Source organism: Sander lucioperca, chromosome 17 (assembly GCF_008315115.2).
Source record: "Sander lucioperca isolate FBNREF2018 chromosome 17, SLUC_FBN_1.2, whole genome shotgun sequence".
NCBI classification, from domain to species: domain Eukaryota; kingdom Metazoa; phylum Chordata; class Actinopteri; order Perciformes; family Percidae; genus Sander; species Sander lucioperca.
In genome coordinates this window covers 9001320-9022270 of record NC_050189.1, presented here as the reverse complement: position 1 = coordinate 9022270, position 20951 = coordinate 9001320, and the positions used below count along the sequence as shown (strand labels likewise).

Genomic DNA, 20951 nt, shown 5'->3' with positions numbered 1-20951 from the left:
GAAAAGCTGTCTACTGTACTACTTATAAAAGAGTACCACTTATCCTTTGAAAACTGTTGTATATTGTCTTCTGAGGGTCTAGAGAAAGAAAGCTAATGGTACATGATGGAGTCATACCAAAAACTTAGTCTCTTTACATTTCACACAGCTCTATATGGCACTTAGATTATTGTATAATCACACCATCAGTAAATTAAATATTAAAAGTAAAAAATCATAAATTCCTTCATTATCTCGTAAATTCCTACCACAACATCGATCAAACTCGAGTTCATTTTACCAAAACTTTCTATCTTTACATTTCACTCAGCGTTATATGTGAGCAGGTCAAGTGAGGCCATTATTTTGTATTTGCATGTTTTTAACTGTGTGTTTTGCAGTGCCCTTATTTATTTGCTTGTGTGTGTGTGTGTGTGTGTGTGTGTGTGTGTGTGTGTGTGTGTGTGTGTGTGTGTGTGTGTGTGTGTGTGTGTGTGAGATGCCTCCTGCGGTCTAGGAGAGTGGGTGAAGAGACTATGGCTGCATCTCATGTCGCTTATTTGTCCTCGACTCCTCGTTCCTCGGCTGAACCGGTTGTTCTGTCCCTCCTCTGTGAAGGCCGTCTTAAAGCTCTTATTTCTACCCTGAGCACTGAGGCGTGAGCATCGAGGAGGGCTCATCAAGGAGCTATAGGCGAGGACGAGAGCAGCCTTCCCAAAAGCCCTGCAGCTGAAGGAGTGGCTAACTCCGCCCAAATAGCTGACGGATTCAAGTGCCTTCAGAGGAAAGGTCGTCTCAGCCCTCTAAGTTGCCTCTCTCCTCTCCTGATTTCCTCACATTTCTCCTGTGCTTCCTCGCTGGGAGGGACTAAGACGAGGATGGGAGGCAAGTGGAGGACTCGAGGAGGCAATTTAAGCGATATGAGATGCAGCATATGTCTAATGTCACATACATTTTCAGCATACATTTTACGGAGCTGATGGAAAGGCAACTGTAGAGGGCCTCACCTTCTACAACTTTTACCACTGACACAACAGCAGGGTTAATAAATTAAGATCATGAAATTAAAAAATAAAATCTGTGAATCAAAACAACCTGATAAATTGTTGATAGTTGTTAGTTGATACTAATGAAACCATCCCACTCTCTGTCTGATATGTTATTATTTTGCCACTTTGTTGTACGTGTTTGAGCATTTGATCAATTATTCTGAGGAAAAAAACAACCTTTTATTAAACTTGTAATACTTAGAAAAGGCCACAAGATGTCAACATTTATCTCTAAATTTATCTCAGGAAATCTAATTTCATGATCTGCCATCATTCATCATCCAATCAAACAATCCATCATAACTTAATAATAAGTCAATATTTGTAAAATATAATTATTCCCAACAGAAGAGCTGTCACTTACTACTATTAAAGTGTAACACTCATTCTGTGTTCACTATATTGTCTTCCATGGCTCTGGGGAAGGAAAGTCTTTTTTTTCCTATTGAACTGAATGGTGGGAAATGTAGGATCCAGCCTTTCTGAAACTTGAGCCATATCAAAGTCTAAAATCCTGATATGCTGCACCACTTTTGACCATTCTCCTTTTAATCTTTCTCTTGTGAGTCCCTCAACTTTATGGAAGTCAACAGTAGCCTCAGCTTCACACTGTAAACAGTACTTGTTTTTCACAAACTATTACTTCTACTCCACTTTCAGAAACGCCTGTGTTCTTCGAGGTAAAATTACTGTTTTTGTCAAATGAGTTTGGTGGCTTTGAAGAGAGCGATATAGCGGAAGCGATCTGCTTCTTCAAACTGTAATACACAAACTTATGATAAATGAGTACCTCATACAACCCCACTTCAAAAGATCCAAACTACCCCTAAGTAAATTATCTGGGTACTTTTTTTCCATCACTGCACATACTGTACACATCCAGATCCACAGGGGGAGTTTCCTGTTGTCCTGAGCAGGAGCAGAAGGGGAGGAGTGAGAAAGGAGGAGGGAAAAGTGGGAGGAGAGGAAAGAAGCAATGTCTGAGCTGTGACACAGTGTTTGGTTATCACACAACCGGAGAGAGAGAGGGAGAGAGGGAGAGAGAGAGAGAGAGAGAGAGAGAGAGAGAGAGAGAGAGAGAGGGAGAGGGAGAGGGAGGGAAGTTTTGGGACTCTGCTGGAAAGTAGAAACCCTCTCAGAAGGAGGTGTGACTCAGCCGTGGAAGGACGAGCAACTCCTTCACGCGCGGATGGAAACTGCTGGAGTCATGGATCAATCAACCAAGTGTATTGATTACAGCAGCATTCAACTGATTAGAAGAATCTACTGATTTAAAGATCATCGGATCGGTTGGACGATCGAAAACCTTGGTGACTAATTTGAAGCCAGATCAACTGCTTTCAGGTCTGATTGGAAGCCTGATCCAGTGATTTCAAGTCTGATTAACCGATCGGAAACCTGAGAAAAGTCTCACTCATTTGATGCCTTAATTGACTGATTTAACACTTGATTGGTTGAGTCTGATTGAGAATTGCTTGGAATCCTAATTCCTTATTGGAAGTCTGTCAGTTTTGACCCCTGGTTAGAAGCAATTGATTGACTTATTGGACGCGATTGATTGGAAGCTGTGTTTGCGTGGAGTGTTGTTGGTGCCAGGATGAGTGCAGCCGGGGAGGTGGTGTGTGAGGGCTGGCTCAGAAAGTCACCCCCAGAGAAGAAGCTCCGCCGCTATGTGAGTATTTCACTTTTATGTTCAGCTTTCAGCAAAAACAAATATCTCAGAATAACTTTGTATAAAAAGTATCTGTTGCCTTGTTTGATAGTGTTTTTCACATGTTGACTTAAATAATGCCTGAAGATTAGCTCTTCCTTACCATCATGTCATTTCTTAAAGTTATAATTATAAACGGATAAAACAATCAGCAGAACACAGCTGTCTGCTGCTATAGTAAGTAAGCTCGTGTTTTAGGTTTACTTTGGTGTCTCAGAACATGTATTTCTTATCTGTTTGATTCAGTTTAATGTTTTTCTTTTCACAAAGTTAAAGCACAAAAAAAAGCTGCACTTGGCAAAACGTATCTGCAAATTAGCAGACTGATCTCATGAAGTGGCATATGTATGACATGCCAATTTGTATGCTATTATTGGTGGTTATCAAGACCCATACTCGATTTTTAACGTGTATATCAATGCCGTTTGGCCTCCACTGACTTACGTTACCTTGCGATTGCGTGTGAATTTACACCGTAGCGAGTAGTATGAAAGGGCGAAAATCTGCTTAAGGAGGTTAGTTGGAGTGGTGGATGGGTCACGTTTCCTAAACTCAACCGTGGCGTTCTTCTTTTCCTAAACCCAACCCCGTTCATCTTTTCCTAAACTCAACCGTCACTTTCTTCTTTTAGTAAATCCAACCCCGTTGTTCTTTTCCTAAACCCAACCGATTCTTCTTTTCCTAAACCCAACTCGCGTGTGACGTTTCCTAAACTCAACCGTCGCTTTCTTCTCGCGAACATAAACATACACGCCACGTGGCGATAACACGCAGACATACACGCGGATCTGTATACAGTGTAGACATACACACGGATAGCTCAAAATGCATACAGATAACACGCCACTTGGCTTAAGAAAGTGGGTGTGTATGTTTACGCAAAGTCATGATATCACGTTGAAATTAGAAGCAAAAACTCAGCAAAAAAAAGAGACTTTGTTAATACATTTTCATGTTTTACGGAAACCTGACAACTTTATTTTTAAATAGAAAAATTCATAGACATGGAGGACAATGTTAAGGAAATATTTAATAATTTAGGAGTTGCTTATTAAAAAGAGACATTTCCTATGCATGCTTTAGTTTTGTAAAATACTGTTTATCCACACAGCTAATTTTTAGCCATTGCCAACAGAAACACCTGTTTATAACTGGCTGAACTTAGAAAAAAAGTGTTACTTTGCATCTTCCAAATACCAAAATACAAACATTTACACAATTTTCAGCTTTATCTGTATGTTGTGTCCCATATAAACTAAAACTAATAAATGAGTATTTTACTTAAATGTTCATTTTTAGGAGTGAGTGTGTATAATCTTCATCTGCATTTTTTTTTCCTTAATGAATCGACAAAATGGCACAACTGATTCCAATTAAATAGATAGATATATACAGTAGCTAGATAGATGGATAGGTTATCTTATTTTGAAAGGAAATTATGTAATATAAGTTGTGTGTATACCAAAATCCAATTCCAAGGCTATTTCTCACCTTGCTTTCCAGTAAAAAAGCTTATTCACACACACACACACACACACACACACACACACACACACACACACACACACACACACACACACACACACACACACACACACACACACAGTGCGTTTCACTATCTTTGTGGGGACCCGTCTTTGACATAATGCATTCCCTAGCCCCTTACCCTAACCGTAACCATCACAACTAAATGCCTAATCTTAACCCTTACCCTAACCCTAACCATAACCTAATTCTAACCCTAATTCTAAAACCAAGTCTTAACCCTCAAACAGCCCTTTAAACTTGTGGGGTTCCAGCATTTTGGCCCCACAAAGCTGTCCGGACCCCACAAGTATACTGGACTCCTGGTTTTTGGACCCCACGAATATAGTTAAACAAGAACACACACACACACACACACACACACACACACACACACACACACACACTGCATAGCTGGCATGCCTTCTGAGTTGAGCTAATCTCATCTCTCCTTTACATATTTTCCCTTAAGCATTCTTTCATTCTTTCCATTACTCAGTTGTCTTTTTTTCCCCAGCATACTTCTCTGTCCCTTTCTCTTTTATTCATTTACTTCCTTTTCCTGCTTTCTTGGTCACTTTCTGGATGCGTGTGTCTGTGGTAAGAAAAGGGTGAAGGTGGAATAAATGGGGCAGAAGAAAAGTTATTGTTTATTGAGAGAAGAAGAGAGAACTTCCCCTTACTACCACAGTGTGAAAGAGCAGTTGGTGTCTTGCTGATCTGAAACACCAACCTTTTACATGGACCAAGTGAGTTCTCTCTCTGACAAAATGATAACAACCTTAATTACCAGGACTCCATTACCCAAAACCTCTGTTAGTTGACATCAAAGGAAAAAAGAAGAGGCAAGAGACACCATTGTTTACACTGTGTGTACATTCAGCTGTGATGGTATACACAGCCCAGTGTGTACACACACACACACACATCTGGCCAGCTGTGTGTTTACTGTCAACACACACACACACACACACACACACACACACACACACACACACACATGTACATACACACACACGCGGAGCTGCATATAATGACCACAGCAGACGTAGGAGTATTGGGCCAGAGTTTGTGGAGCATACCTCATCATACATACACTCCCTTTTCTCTGTGTGTGTATGTGTGTGTGTGTGTGTGTGTGTGTGTTTTATGTAAAAAACTAATCGCTCTCAGCTGGGCCTGGTTGGGAGGGGGGCCTCCCTAAAGATTTAGAAGTTTTAAAAACACACACACACAAACACACACACACACACACACACACACACACACACACACACACACACACACACACACACACACACACACACACACACACACACACACACACACACATACACATAGTTGAAGCAAAGCTGTATATATGAAGGTAATAGAGACTGAGTCTGTGTCCTATCACAGCTTGGATAACTGCCATGTGTTTTAATCCCAGTGTATTTGTAGAACACAAAGGCTCCACAAAGAGTGTGTTAAAGTGATTGTCATGGTGATCAATTAAACAAAAGGAAAATTATGGTATATATATATATATATATATATATTGATTAGAACTGGTCATTTTGGCCACCGTTGAGTACAAGTACCCTCAAATTGTAAAATGAAATGGAAGTTATTACCCAAAGTGTATGTTAGAAAACATCCACCACAGCTCACAGACCGACTTTGATCTGTACAGTTTTCCTTTGCAATGAAGTGATTCAGTGGTTCCCAATGTGGAGGTAGGAACACCTGTAAGGAGTCACAAGATAAATATGAGTTGCAAGACAATAAATGGACTCAGTCACAATACAGTTTGCATGGAGTGCTGCTCGGGTGTGTAGAAAGTGTCCTTCTGGTACTCTTCAGTTTGGGGATCCTACTAGTTTAAAAGGTTGAAGGACTCGTAATTCCTGGCTTAAAAAAAAGTCATTAAAACATGCCTACGCGTTTAAGACATTAAGGCCTTCATTAGGGCAATTGACTTCATGATGATGCCCTGAAGAAGGCCTTAAAGTCTGAAAGCGTCTGCATCTTTTAATACATTATAGCCAAGGAGATATTAAAGGCTTTTTAAACATTACCCTCTCGAGTGCCTCGGATGCCTTCAACCTTTTTAAACAATTAATGGACTGTTATTGATTTTCAATTCAATTCAATTTTATTTATAGTATCCAGAGTTAGAGTTATCATAAGAGTTATCTCAAGACACTTTACAGACAGAGTAGGTCTAGACCACACTATAATTTACAAAGACCCTACAATTCCAAAAATATCCCCCATAATAGATACAACATTTATTTTTGAACTTATTTTAAATAACCTTGTCACAGTAGTTGGGGTATTTTTCACTTGACTACTATTTACTCATTTACCTTTGATTGTTATTGAGTGTTGATTTGGGAGTTTTAAGGAAGTGATCATACACAAACAGGTTTATATGAAAATAAGGGACGAGGCAAAGGTGAAAGCTGCATTCATTGCAACTGCAAAAACATTGAATTTCAGTTCCTTCACAGTATTCACAGACCCTGCTGTAAAATTGAAAGTGTTGTGAAGTTACATGTCTGCAGTTCTGAGAAGAAGAGGAGGAATAGATCAGTAAATGAGGAATTGAACACTGGGACACTTGTTATTCAGGTCTGGTGTTAATTTTGGTTTGGAGGCAGGATGGAGGAAGTGTTATTTTGGATCCATTGTGCCCTCTTCCTGTCATGGTCAAAGGAGGAAACAAACCAGAAAGAATTGGTAGAGAAGACATTAGAGAAAGTGTTAAAGAAAAGGAAATTATCATTATTTTGAAGTTGCTGATATTCAGGCAGCTAAATGAGCATGAATGTATTTGGTGCAGGCAGAGAAAATGCAATGTGTAAAGTGAGATATTACAAGCAGCAGACCCATTACTAAAATCGTTAGTAAGACATTCCTGAAGAGATGCTGTGACATGGGATTTTTTTGGTCACACTTTAATTTACGGTACACTAATAAGACGTAATAAGCCACATGTTGTATCAAATTAGACCAAAACATAACATGGTCTTGATCAGACATTAAACAAACACAGATATACCCTAATTAGACACAATTAGACATGCATCTAAACTATATGCTGTAATAAGAAACTGCATGTAATGCCATATTAGACCCAAAATATACTATACCTTGACACTATTAATCGAAAATGATTAATTATGAAGACATTACAACTTGTTTAGAGACATTTATTTTGAAATGGTTTCCGCTCATCCTGTTTTTTCGGGAGACGTCCTGAAGTCACTGATGGTAAGTTATAATACTACTACTATAACCCTCATAAAGCACAATAACTAGATTCAGCAAAAACAGGTTATAAAGGTCGTCAATTAAACGCACGTGCAAGTAAGCGTGCACAAAGTGCACAGACAATTCCTTCACAAGAGGATAATCCGGACATGCTTTGTTTAGCAATAGTTTGGCAAAAAAATTGTGGTGTTTGGATTTCCATGCACCCACAAATGGATTCAAGACACTTAATAATAATTGTTTAAAAATATTGGAAATTGATTGCAAGTTTCGGACGTTTTAAGACCTTTTTTTCTATTGTTTGGCTTCCGTTGAAGTCTGTTCAAAAACCCTTTCTGGGACCATAGAGAGCCTAGGGAGGTGAGCACTATGTACAATTTATATTGTTTGTGGGGGTTACATTTTCCCTTTAATGCACATTAGTCATACAAAAATATTTTCATCCTTGCTGCTGACACCCTGCTGCTTTTATTTGTCCAGTGGCCTGAAGATGACAGAGTGAGGAGGAGGCAGACAAAACACACACACACAAACACACACACACACACACACACACACACACACACACACACACACACACACACACACACACATCTACTGCCATCTCCATGTGGCATTTCCTGTTCAGCTACTTCCTCTTCCTGCCTGTGTTTGGAGAGAAAGAGGTGGGAAACGTGCTCTACAGTATTGAATTGCTGTGCACTTTGATCTCACACACAGACACACACACACACACACACACACACACACACACACACACACACACACACACACACACACACACACACACACACACACACAGAGGCATGCATGCCTTTGGAGTCACGTTGGTTTTGTTGAGAAATATTATTAAACATCGGAAGGGATGGATTTGGTTTGTTGGACTGATGGAAACTTACTGGCGAACACACACACACACACACACACACACACACACACACACACACACACACACACACTGCATATCTGGCATGCCTTGTTAGTTGAGCTAAAGTACACAGCTCAACAATTTGTTTCAAGTCACTCTTCATCAAAACTCTGTCCTTTTCAGATAGTAGTTATAAAGACTACATTATCTGATTCCTTTAAATGCTGATACAGAAAAACACTGAGATCATCGTGTGTGTGTGTGTGTGTGTGTGTGTGTGTGTGTGTGTGTGTGTGTATGCGCGCACATGCACACGTGCTGTTCTTAAATTAAAGTCCTTGCTCATGCTCTGCTTCACACGTTTAAATAATCATGATGTGTCTTTCTCTCACACTACCTACACACTTACACTTAACCCTCAAACACACACACAAACACACACATACAAAAACACGTGGACGGTGAGTCATGTCTGAAATATGAGTGGATCGTTCATGGGAGATGGACTCTACCCATACTGTATTGCTCAGTGCATGACGGCAACGACCTGAGAGAAGTGTTAAACATTTAGCAATTTTTGTGTGCGTGGGTGTGTATGTGTGTTAACATTCATGTGCACTGAAGTGTAAAACTTTTGACATGGGAGAGAGACACCAGAGTTAGTTTGTAGAACCCAACCTCTTACTGGTCTAAAGGGTCATTTAAAAGCATTATAAAGGTTTTTAGTTCAACACCTTTGGGTTGGAGGGTGGAGTGCAGCCAGAACTGAGTGGAGCTTTAACTTTTAGTCTTGTGCAAGTAGGGTGGGGATTATTATTTATATCTGTCAGGACACAGGCTGTTCTCATGAACCATTCCAACATATAGCTACAAAATGTAACGCACTATAATTCGTATGTATTCAACATATTTATTGCTGAATGCACCACATTGACTGTCGCTGTATAAGAGCAGTGCTTCGCCTTCTGAGAATATAGTTCCCAGTTTATATACGGTTAGAAGATGGCTGTGTCTCATGTGACCTTGTTGTTTGTACACACTGTGACTATACAAATCACAACATGTAAATAGGAACATGTTGCCGTTATTTTGTCACTAATTCGGAGCAGTAGGCTAGATGGAGCCGGTTACCTCCAGGATCTGGGCTAAGCTAGACTAGCGGTGGGTGCGTCAGACAGAGTTACGACACGCACGGAGATGAGAAGGGTATGTATGGACTTATCTAACTCTGGGGGATACGGTGAATAAGCTAAAGTCCCAATAAGTCAGCGTGTTCCTTTAAGGGGAATACACAAGAATTTCACCCAGCGTTTGTGTCCTGGGAATACTACTTTAGGGGAGTGGTGTTTTTAACCAAACCACAATCTTTTTTCTAATCTCAACTAGTCATTTTGGTGCCTAACACTTAACACACGTCATCGCCGCATGTCAGTCACGTCTGGTCGGATAAACTTAACTGCAACGGCCACTGAAAGTACCACAGCCTCATGGTGCCCTGTACCCGGATCACAGCAACCTTTTCTTCGGCCAAATTTAAAGCTTTATTGCATACATTTTTTATAATAATGAACGTCCATTACATTCAAGTCATTGCCAAATGAGTTGCTACGGACCTAATTAAGACTATCTGCTCCACACAACTCTCTCTGTATTTCTCAGTATGGCTATGTTCAGAAGATTGTGTCGTCCGGCGACTTGCGCGCACAGAAACTCAAGTGAAGATAATAACCTCTTCTGAAGAGTTTTTTTTAATCCTGAGTGTCCTTCTTGACTACGTAGCAACTGCGTAGAGGAGGGGTGGGGGGTGAAGCGCTATCACGGAAGGCTTGTATCATGTGGACGCGCCGACAGTGCTGTTGTCATTACTTAGAATTCCTCATGGGGGAGACAGAAACTACGCACTATTCTGTAGCTTTAATTGTAAAGACTGCAAAACTTAACTGTCATGTGACCAGTCTCCACTTGACCGGCTGGCAGTTGCCGTAATTTCATAGGATATCATACGAACTGTTGTGCATAGGTTTTCATATGATATTATGCAAACCTGTTCATGAGAATGTGTTGCAGGACATTACAGTAATTCTAATTAATATTTTTGCCTGTGTGGGTGAATAGTTTCTTGAGAATATCAAACGTCGCTACTGAAGGTTTTTCATGCGCTCGATGGTGTTTTAAGCCCCCAACATTCAAGGCAGCGCTGCAACCATTGACTTCAAGGCACCTAACCCTAACCTTAACCTTAACCCTAACCATTGCCTAATCCTAGTGCCTAGACGATCCTAGATGACGTTGGGAGCTTAAAACACCAAACACCTTTTAATGCACAGATGATAAAAAAAAGACTAAACTATTCAATCATTATTTTCCCACTGTATGTTATAATAGCTGTCTCTCGCTGTCTCCAGGCATGGAAGAGGCGTTGGTTTGTGCTGCGAAGCGGTCGGCTGAGCGGGGAGCCGGACGTCCTGCAGTACTTCAAGAACCAGCAGTCCCGCCGGCCAATCAGGACCATCAACATGAACCTGTGTGAACAGGTAAACAAGCCATGCTGGAGGAAAAGTTAAGGGAAGTCTAGCTGCTTGGCATTATGAGCCAAAAATGCACTATTTATTGTTATTATTATTATTACTTTTTTTTTTCTATTTGTTGATGACCGTTACTGGGATGAGATTCTCTTTAAATGGGGGGTTTGTATGTTAAAATATATTAGTTTTGTCTATGTATTTATATTATGTATTTTTAAAATAATTTTCATCCTCCATAAATATGCTCTACTGCACAAACTAAAGTAATATGTAAAGTGATAATTACTGTGTCCTTTAAGGCTAAAGTTTCTGTGTTTAATGCTAACTAAATATTAATGCTGCAGAATTTTCAAATGAAATATCATTGATTTTGATGAGCTGAATGTTGTACATTTGTGTGTTTTAGAGATAGCAGAACACTCTTCACCTGTCTCCTATCCATCTCTGTTTCCCCCTCTCCGTCAGGTGGATGCCGGCCTGACGTTCACAAAGAAGGAGCTGGAGAGCAGCTTTGTCTTCGACCTGAAGACGGAGGAGAGGACCTGGTACCTGGTGGCCGAGTCTGAGGAGGACATGAACCGCTGGGTGTCCTCCATCTGCCTGCTCTGTGGCTTCAACCCGACTGATGATGGTAGGACAGATAGAGGGAGGGAAGCTAGATAGACAGACAGATAGATAGATAGCTAGATAGATAGATAGATAGATAGATAGATAGATAGATAGATAGATAGATAGATAGATAGATAGATAGATAGATAGATAAATAGGTGATTGTCCGTCCTATGTTTTTGTTGTTTTTCTTACTGTTTATACTGTTTCATGCTGTACTCTAACTGTTTAACTAGGACTACAGTTGAAAATTAGATGACTGGCAAACACTGACGCATTTACAGAAATGTTGATTTATGTGCATTGTCCTAAATACATGAATCTTAAAAAAAAATTGATAGATAGATAGGCAGCACCTTTCTTGTTTTGCAGTGTGGGATGGCTGAGTCCGTGTGAAAAATAGTGGGAGGAGAGAGGAGAGAGAACATGCAGAGAGAATAGATAAACATAAATACCCTCAGGACGTCAGTGACTCAGATGTGAAATATATTATAATATCAGATAAGATGGTATTATGTATAACAACATTGCCTTTTGCGGTCATTTGAACTTTGTCTTGGTTTTGTGATGATAGTTTAGACACTAATATCAAATTTTAGCAACATGCATAACACTCTTTTCTTAAAGTGCTCATATTATGGATTTTGGCGTTTTCCCTTTCCTTTATTGTGTTATATATCTTTTTTGTGCACGTTATAGGTTTACAAAGTGAAAAAGCCCAAAGTCCACCCCAAAGGGACTTACCATCTCCAACAGAAAACACTGTTCACAAACTGCTCCAAACAGCTCTGTTGTAGTCCAGCCTTTACTTCTGTGACAAACGTGCGTCACTTTGTAACACATGTTATAATGCTCGCCTAGCTGCTAGCGTAGCACGCCCTCATATTCTGCTTCTGACTGGCTAGTAGTCCTTACCTAGCTACTGCGCATGTGCGACTCCCAACAAAGATGGAACAGAAGTGAGATGTCTCACTCTGTAGCTAAAACAGAGAGCTCAACACACAGGGTGAAAAGAGGAGCTGCAGCAATGTGCAGTACAACAAAAATATGGTGTGTTTTGAAAATTAAACCATGTTAGCCTATTCTGATATAACCTCTAAATACAATTATGAACCTGAAAATGAGCATAATATGAGCACTTTAAGGTCATTTTCTGTAACTGTAATTTGTTTCTATGCCGAGATAGATTGATTTTTGTTTTGAAGTCCTTGTTGCAGCCTAACAAAGAGTCATTGTGCTATTAAGCTGATAAGCATGTTTTTTCAACAGCTCGTAATTAATTCAAAACACTTTTCAGTATATAATGCAGTGCAGTCTAACACCACCACTAACTCAGACCTGCAATATCTACATAAACCCATGTTGATAGGTTGAGCTCAAAAGAAAATAGGTTTATCTCAGTCAGGTTTATCTTATGTCACACACTCCAATACCCACAATGCCCTGCAGGGAGACACAAGAACTTGGAAGAGTTTCTCATAACTTTTTCCTTTTTTTATTTGAGTGACTTTTCTTTCTACAGTCACAGCGAAACTTCCTGTGTCTGGCTCGTCCTCCAACACAGCGATGACCCCGACCAGTGGCACTGTCTCAATCACCATGGTAACAGGGTCAGTCCCACCCCCCTACGACCCGGTGAGTGTGCGAAACCTGGAGCACGATGGAAATGCAGAAGAAGACTACCTGTGGTTATCACACTGCCAGAGTCACATCAGGTAAACACACACACACACACACACACACACACACAAACACACACACACAGCGAAATATAGGAAATAAGACATTTAGGTTCTGTTTTCAGTCTCTTTATACATACATGATTAGAAAAGTTTCAGGGTATACACACCTCAATCCTAGAAAAAGAAAGAACACATTTTTTGTATCGAGATGTAAATATAGAACCCAAAATACTACACTTTAATGTACCATTCAGAGCTTAAGCAGAGAGCATGTCTTCAAATCTCATAAACCTCATTGGTCCTCAGACAACTCCACCATGCAAAAGTCTCGAGGACATAAAGTGCATTTTATTTCTGCCCTAATCTCCGATCTCATGTGACCAGCTACTAAAACTCCAACAAAAGTAATAATAATGCAATAATACAATACAAACCAATAGAATTATAAAATGATAGGTCAGTAAAACAGTTTGTGACTTGAAGGTTTTTATCAGACTAAAGAAAACCAGCTGAAGGTTCTCTCATGACTAACAGTCAGAGTTACAGGTTCAGACGTGTTGAGTCTCAGTGAGGGGATTAGAGTTTATCTTAGTCAGGATCACACCCACAGATTTCACAAACCTTCATGGGACAGGTCTTTAAAATCAATCAGGCTTATTTTGCTCCTCCTCAGTTGAAAATATTGCTATCCATCCAGATAGGGTTGTGATATGCTGAGGTTTGGCACAAAAAAACTGAATTGAAAACTGCAACAGCAACTTAGTTTTATAGATATATAGATAGATGATTTTATTAATCCCTGCGGGGAAATTAAGGTGTATTCGCAGCCAGGTACCTTAAATTACAACATAAAACACTACTAATAAAACTTTAGTGCGTAACTTTTTGATATTAATGAACATCCGTTACATTCAATCCATTGCCAAGTGAGTTGCTGCAAAGCTAATTAAGACTATCAGCTCCACACATCTCTCTCTGTATTTCTCTATTTCTTTTTATTGTGTCGTCCAGTGACTTTTCCGCGCAGAAACTCGAGTGAAGTTAATTACCTCTTCTGAAGAGTCCATCATGTTTTTTTAATCCTCCTTGGCTACTAGCAACTGCGTGGAGGAGGGGTGGGGGGGTGCGCGATCACGGAAGGCTTGTATCATGTGGAAGAGCCGACAGTGTTGTTGTCATTACTTACAATTCATCATGGGGGCGACAGAAACTACGCACTATAGCTTTAATACAGTTCAATACAAGATAATGCGATACTATCACAATACAGTACAAATGCACTTAAATAGGAGGGATACAAATACAACTACAGTGGGAATGCATTGCACAGTAAAGAACTTTTACAATGTGGGAAAAAATAGATAAGGTGCAGAGAGGACATAATGCAAATATATCGATATGTAAATAAATATTATCAATAGTATATAAGTGAGTGGAATTATTATTATTATTATTATTATTATTATTATTATTATTATTATTATTATTATTATTATTATTATTATTATTATAACCTTAAAATGAACAGTTACAATGAGAATTGTTTACTGTATTTTTGGTGAACTGTCCGTTTAAATCCTGATTGAACTCTCTGTCTGTCTCCAGGCCTCCTTTAGGTTCCTCCACCTCTCTTGAAACGGACTACAACGACAACCTCTACCCTCCTCCGTCCACCAACTCCTCCTCCTCTTCCTCCTCCTCCTCTCCTTCCCTCCTTTCCAATGGCCTCCCACTTCCATCCTCCTCCTCCTCCTCCTCTTCCTCCGGCTTCAGGGCAGCCCCTTGGACCGTTGCTTCCATGACGGGCCCTTTCAGCCAGTCTCAGGATACCAGCATGACCTCTGACCTGCAGAGACGAGCCAAGCAAACTCATTGTCACCCCTCTCCCCATCCCAGGAAGCACTCCCTGGACTTCCACCTGCGACCCGTTGTGATACAACTCAGCGATGACACACACTCTGCAGTGCATCCAAATACACACTCAAACACCACCAGTGTTTACCAGATCCCTCGTCCGGCATCCGCCGTTCAACCTCAACCCTCTCACCGCCGATTCTCTACCCCCTGTGTGGACTCCCTAACCCAGGCAGAGCTCCACGCCTCCACCCCAACTCCTCCTCCACGCCCGCCCAAGCCTCAGACCATACCAGCCCTGGGAGAGGGCTCACGTGTGTGCACCAGGTCAGCCACGCTCCCCCGGTCCACCTCGGAGCCAGAGAGGAGGGATGGATATCTGGAGGGAGGGCTGCTGAGGAGCAACACTATCACTACGTCAGGACGCACACACAGAGGTTAGAAGACTGCAGTCTGTCTGACGATTAATTCCTTTAATGTGGAGAGAAAAAGGAAGAATTTAATTCAGGGAGAATTGTGTTCATGCAAGTGTGCCACCGTGCCAATTTAAGGGAAGAAGCTACAGCCAAAAACATCATTTTGAGATTTTGGGCTATTTTGCTTCCAAAGAAATGTCTTTTTTCAGACTAGTCGGGGAAAAAAAAAACCCATCCAAAATACACATTTTGATGTTTATTTTACTACACTGTGTTTATTTGAGTCTGTACATTTCTCCTAAATTCACAAAAACTTAGCATTAGATAATGCCTAATTTGCATATCTAAACATAACATTCCCAGAAACTTGTAATACAAAAAAATATCTTAACGTAAGTTATCAACTGGAGGAGTTTCATGGTGATATTTGAAATTTCACCCTATTTCCCTGTAGTGTCTCAACCCAAAACATCCAGTAGAGATCTAAGTAAACCAGCCTCCAAATCACAAATCCACTGTTTTTGGTGCCACTATTAGGCAGAAGAACTCCACAACAAGCTGTCAAATACACATATACCTATCATATTCTTGCCTAAAACTTTGTAACGGCTCATATGTTGGCGAGCATTTGCCTCTGAGCACATCTGGCTTTGGTGTGGAGACGCGTTAGCGTCCATCTGATGAATTTGAAGTCCCATATCTCCAGACAAAAATATTTTTTAACTCACAGGGAAAAGCCTTTTGATATCTGTAAATCAGTAGTATTGTGGAAATACTGTATATATTGTTCCCAAAGTGGTAGGTCTCTGGAGAGCTCCATCTTCACTTTTAGCCAGCAGAGAGTTTTAAACCTGGCACCTCAGAGGAGATCAAGCGGCTTTATTGTGCAGAACTGGCAACGTTGATGGATTATATCCTCACAGCTGAGACAATGTGTGCCTTTTTGTTTCATTAATAAGACGTGAACTTTGCCCCTTTCATAATGGAGACACAGCCGCTTCAAAGCATATCCACAACAACAGTCTCTGTATTCATACTGTACATGCTCGGACTTGATGCTTTCTGCACAAATATTTGCTTTCTTAGTAAAAGCTCCTTCTGTCCGTCTACATTCAGATCCGGCCAAGCTCTGTTTCTACTCTGTCAGCAACAAGTCTTAAAGCGGCACAAATGTTCCACCAATAGGTTGCATGTGATTTGTACACCGTCATAGTGGTTAATACGCTGCATATGCAAGTCTTTTTGTGTAACATTTAAAGGAAAAGTTTGACATTTTGGGAAATGAACTTACTAGCTTTCTTGCCAAGAATTAGATGAGAAGATGGATACCACTCTCAGACATTAGATTGGTATCAATCTTCTAACTCTCAGCAAGATAGTTTAGCAAGTTTTCTTAGTTTATATACTCTTTGTGTTTCAGGTTGTAACTCTTCTTACATCCCTCGGTCTCTGTCCACCCGAGCAAGCATGTTTGAGTTCAGCGAGAGCTTCAACAGTTACTTCGTGAGTTTAAACGTTTTAAACCTCAAGAAGAAAATACAACTGATGTTCTGTCAACCCCTATTTTATATTAAAATGTAACATTAGATATGTACAGATATTTAAAACTGGGATTTGTGTGTGTGTGTGTGTGTGTGTGTGTGTGTGTGTGTGTGTGTGTGTGTGTGTGTGTGTCGTTTTGTCTGTGTGTCATTCACTGTCCCTGTGGTTGTGGCGTGTTTGTATATATTGGGCAGCAAGATAAGCCCTGTCTCCTTCTCCCAGGAGAAAGTTTAATTTCGAATTTACATTCATCTCTTTGAAACTCTCTCTCTCTCTCTCTCTCTCTCTCTCTCTCTCTCTCTCTCTCTCTCTCTCTCTCTCAGTTTAATAAAGGCATGGTACCTCTGAGTAGTGTTTGCTCTGAGGATGATGATGTGGACGAAAACTATGTTCCCATGAGCGCTGCCACCACTGAGCCTCCTGTCGCACCAAGGTCAGTCAGAAGATACGTGATATGATAAACGTGTTCATCTAATGATTTGGTTTTAAAAGACTGTACTTTAAAAGCATTTTTGTGTTGTCATTTAAAATAATACTAATAATATGATTCTTTTTTAAACACTTATATTGTAAATATGTATACTATGTAAGAGTCCTGACAATGACACCTGGGAGAGAAGTTGTATGTTAATGAAATTTGAATAAAACTATTCCAAAGTTTATAACTTTAAATAACACTGAAACCACCAAAGAGGTCCCTAAAAAAACCTAACAACCCAAACATGGGCTCCTTGAACTCATTCAAACATCCTTGAAGAACCCTGAAAATGCCTTTTAAAGGACAAATCCGGGCAAAACCTAGGGCAGAGGGTAAAGTAAAAAGAAATCGCTATTTCTACCACTAACAAGGCTTGAAATAGCACCACACTTCAACGGTAGCATAATGAGTAAACCCAACCAAGTTCATGTATACAGGCATCTTGGGAAAGCAGTCACGACCAGTCGAACAACGAACGCCGTGCGACCAGTAACATAGCTCAAGCACGGTGTTCGTCGTTCGACTGGTCGTGACTGCGTTCCCAAGATGTGACTGCTTTCCCAAGTCTTTCTAAACTATCTTTTTTTTTTTAAATGTCTGTACACTTACAAAGTTCTCAATGCTTCAGTTTACATGTAGGGACCCTCATTATGCTACCGTGGAAGTGTGGTGCTATTTTGAGCCTTGTTAGTGGTTTAGAAATAGCGATATCTTTTTACTTTACCCTCTGCCCCAACGACTAGCGTTATAAGGTAATTAGCGGTTTGCGATGAAACTGGTCACTTTCAATTAGCATGAAAACAAATCCCAGAGAACGGTTGACTTGGTACACATATGTAATTAACCCCTAGGTTCATTTTGTGCCGGATTTTTCCTTTAAGAACGTCAAGAATCCAACCAAGAACCATTCGCAGCTCTTTAGAGAACAATCAAACACCTTCACAAACTAGTAGAAACTTCTTCCAAAATTTAAACCTCTAAAGAAGTGGGTCAAATAAGTAGACTAAGACCTCTATTAGCAGTTCTCCTTCTCCCCTTTTTGTCACACAGGTAATGCATGCACAGAACAGCCAATAGGAACGCTCTCTCTCTCTCTGAAATGACCTGTGATTGGCCAAAGTCTTCCGCCATGGGTAGATTATCTAAAGCCTGAAAACAGAGCCAAGAGGAGGTGCTTAAGTCTGGTTTTCTCTCAGACCACTTGAATTACAATATGCTGAAAGATTATTATTATAAAGTTATTCAATTATTAAGGCATTTTCTGTCTACCACAGCTTTAAAGACCTATACACTTCCTTTATATAACAGGAATATAGAATCTATTATTGATCCCTGGACTTTCCTGGGAACTGTTTTGAAAGAAGTAGGTCCTTCTAGGTTTCTTCTTTCTTTTTTCCAATTTCTACTTTCTTCTTCTCATGTTCCAGGGTGCATCCACATCCTCCCTCTGACTCCTCTGTCCAGCTCCAGGATGCCAACTACGTCCCCATGACCCCCCTCACCCCTTCCCTTCCTGTCCATCCCACCCCTGCCACAGGTGACCTAGCGTCCCTGGGAAGGCAAGTCCCCCCACCCGCCCACCTGGGTTTTCGTAATTCCCCGCTGACTCCCGCCGCTCCCGGCACCCCGCCGCTCCGGAGGAACACCGTGAACCCTGAGGTGAAGGCCATGCCCCCTCCCATCCACCGCAACCTGAAACCACAACGCAGAGGTGAGTAGCAGCCCGTCACTGAAATTTGACATTAAATCCTTTCGCTGTCTCTGTCAAACACTGCATATCAGAACTGAGACATAATACAAGAGCATGCTATATGATTACAAGAAAGCTTTCTGTGGTTAGAAGTTCAACAAGAGCTTCATTTTAGTGAGAAAGTCAGCAAGATGCAGCACATCATTGATGGTAATCCCAATACCTTTAATCAAATTGCACTGGAATAAAATTCAGGCTATATCTGTCTAATCCAAACAAGGAATTAATCATTTTACGAAGACATTTTTGTTGTTCTGGTTTGCATACAAAATAAAACGTAAATTCGGCAGGTTAACAGAAGCGTTCCCATTGATTTCATTGCTGTAAAAGCGCAGCCTGTTTGATGCGTTCTGATGTTGTGAATCACTGCAGGAGTTTGTGTCGGTAAGCCTGCAGAGAGAACGGACATCCAGACTGCTGGAGAGTCGACGCACAAGACAAGAGGTACCAACTACTAACTGGGCTGACGACACAGAACACAACACAAACACCTCTTTAACAGATTACCTATTAGGGGAGAGGGGTTGGTTGTCACACTGCTTCTTACAGCTACACTAGTGGCCACTGCAACAATTCATTTGGTATTAAACTGTTGTCCTGTCATCCTGCTCATTTTGCACTGCTCATTTTGTGGAGCACACACAAAACATTAAGGTGAGGAGATGTTTTGTAATGTTCTCACTCCCATCTCGTAAAATACAGACGCTTGGTCAGGTGCCTTTGTCGTTGTTATTGACGCTAAAAGTCTCCTTTAGCGTCATATAACGCGCTTTAACCAAACGCACTTGGTTGGGACTATTGGCGTCCCTTTTGACGCAGTTATGTTAAGGAAAAGGTCGTGGGTGGGCTTACGCTTCCGTGACATGCGGGAATAACGGGACGGTTAAAGAAGAAAGCGACTTTAGGAAACGTGACAAGCGGGACACGAACCCCGGTCTCCTGGGTGAAAGTCCTGTTTCCCTACACGGAATTTCGGCCTTACGTACTACTCCCTAAACCCCATGTAGCTGCTGCTCTCCCCAGTACATTATACAAACACGATGAAGGACGCCTTTTTCGTCTCATCAGAAGCTGACAGCCACTGTCCAAACGTCCGTATTTTACGAGTTTGGAGTGAGAACGGGTTGGGTTGGTTGTCACAGTGTTTTAGATTGTATTTGATGGTTAATTACTTCTTGGTACAACAACTTCAAGGGAAGACCTTAAGCTTTTTGTAGGAATGTAGGAATGACTATTGATGAGCAACTCACACAAGAGTAAAAAAGGGTGACAACCAATAATAATGGTAATAGCAGTTTGATAATATAAGCTTGATTTACGGCCAACTTTCTAGCTTTTTCCAGAGCTTTCAACCACATCTTATCAGTCTCAATCAGCAGCTCAAGCAACAGTGCAAACTTCATTCCTTCGTGGAGAATGTGAGTTGCGGTATTAGAAAGTTTAAACTTGAAGACATGCTAATATATTCTAATAACATGATAGGGGATTGGTCTTTGACTCTTTTAGTTAATAAATGCATCAAACAATGCATTGCCCATCACTACTTCCAGTTTCCCTTTTTAGCACAAAAATAATTCCTGTTTCTGCTCAGTCCCCTTCACTGGATTCTGTCCGACTCAGTAAAACACGTCTGTCATCGCTTTTGCAGTTAACGTCTGAAATGTCTGTGATTTCTGTTCCTGAATTAGTTGATTGTTTCTTCTCTCTCA

At 40.7% G+C, this 20951-nt stretch overlaps 1 protein-coding gene across 3 annotated transcripts in view; it reads left to right on the top strand.

Moving 5' to 3' along the window:
- The first annotated feature begins 2103 nt into the window (after positions 1-2103).
- Positions 2104-20951, top strand: part of LOC116053362 (GRB2-associated-binding protein 1-like) — a 22232-nt gene continuing 3384 nt past the window's right edge. The window contains exons 1-9 of one of the 3 annotated variants that reach the window (XM_035994175.1): positions 2104-2700; positions 10792-10920; positions 11377-11542; positions 13043-13235; positions 14808-15493; positions 16893-16975; positions 17338-17447; positions 18920-19203; positions 19615-19686. In XM_035994175.1, coding sequence (XP_035850068.1) covers positions 2626-2700; positions 10792-10920; positions 11377-11542; positions 13043-13235; positions 14808-15493; positions 16893-16975; positions 17338-17447; positions 18920-19203; positions 19615-19686 — 1798 coding nt within the window. In that variant the 5' untranslated portion in view covers positions 2104-2625. The remainder of the gene's footprint in view (positions 2701-10791; positions 10921-11376; positions 11543-13042; positions 13236-14807; positions 15494-16892; positions 16976-17337; positions 17448-18919; positions 19204-19614; positions 19687-20951) is intronic. The other 2 variants (XM_035994174.1, XM_031304446.2) reach the window with 2 other exon arrangements.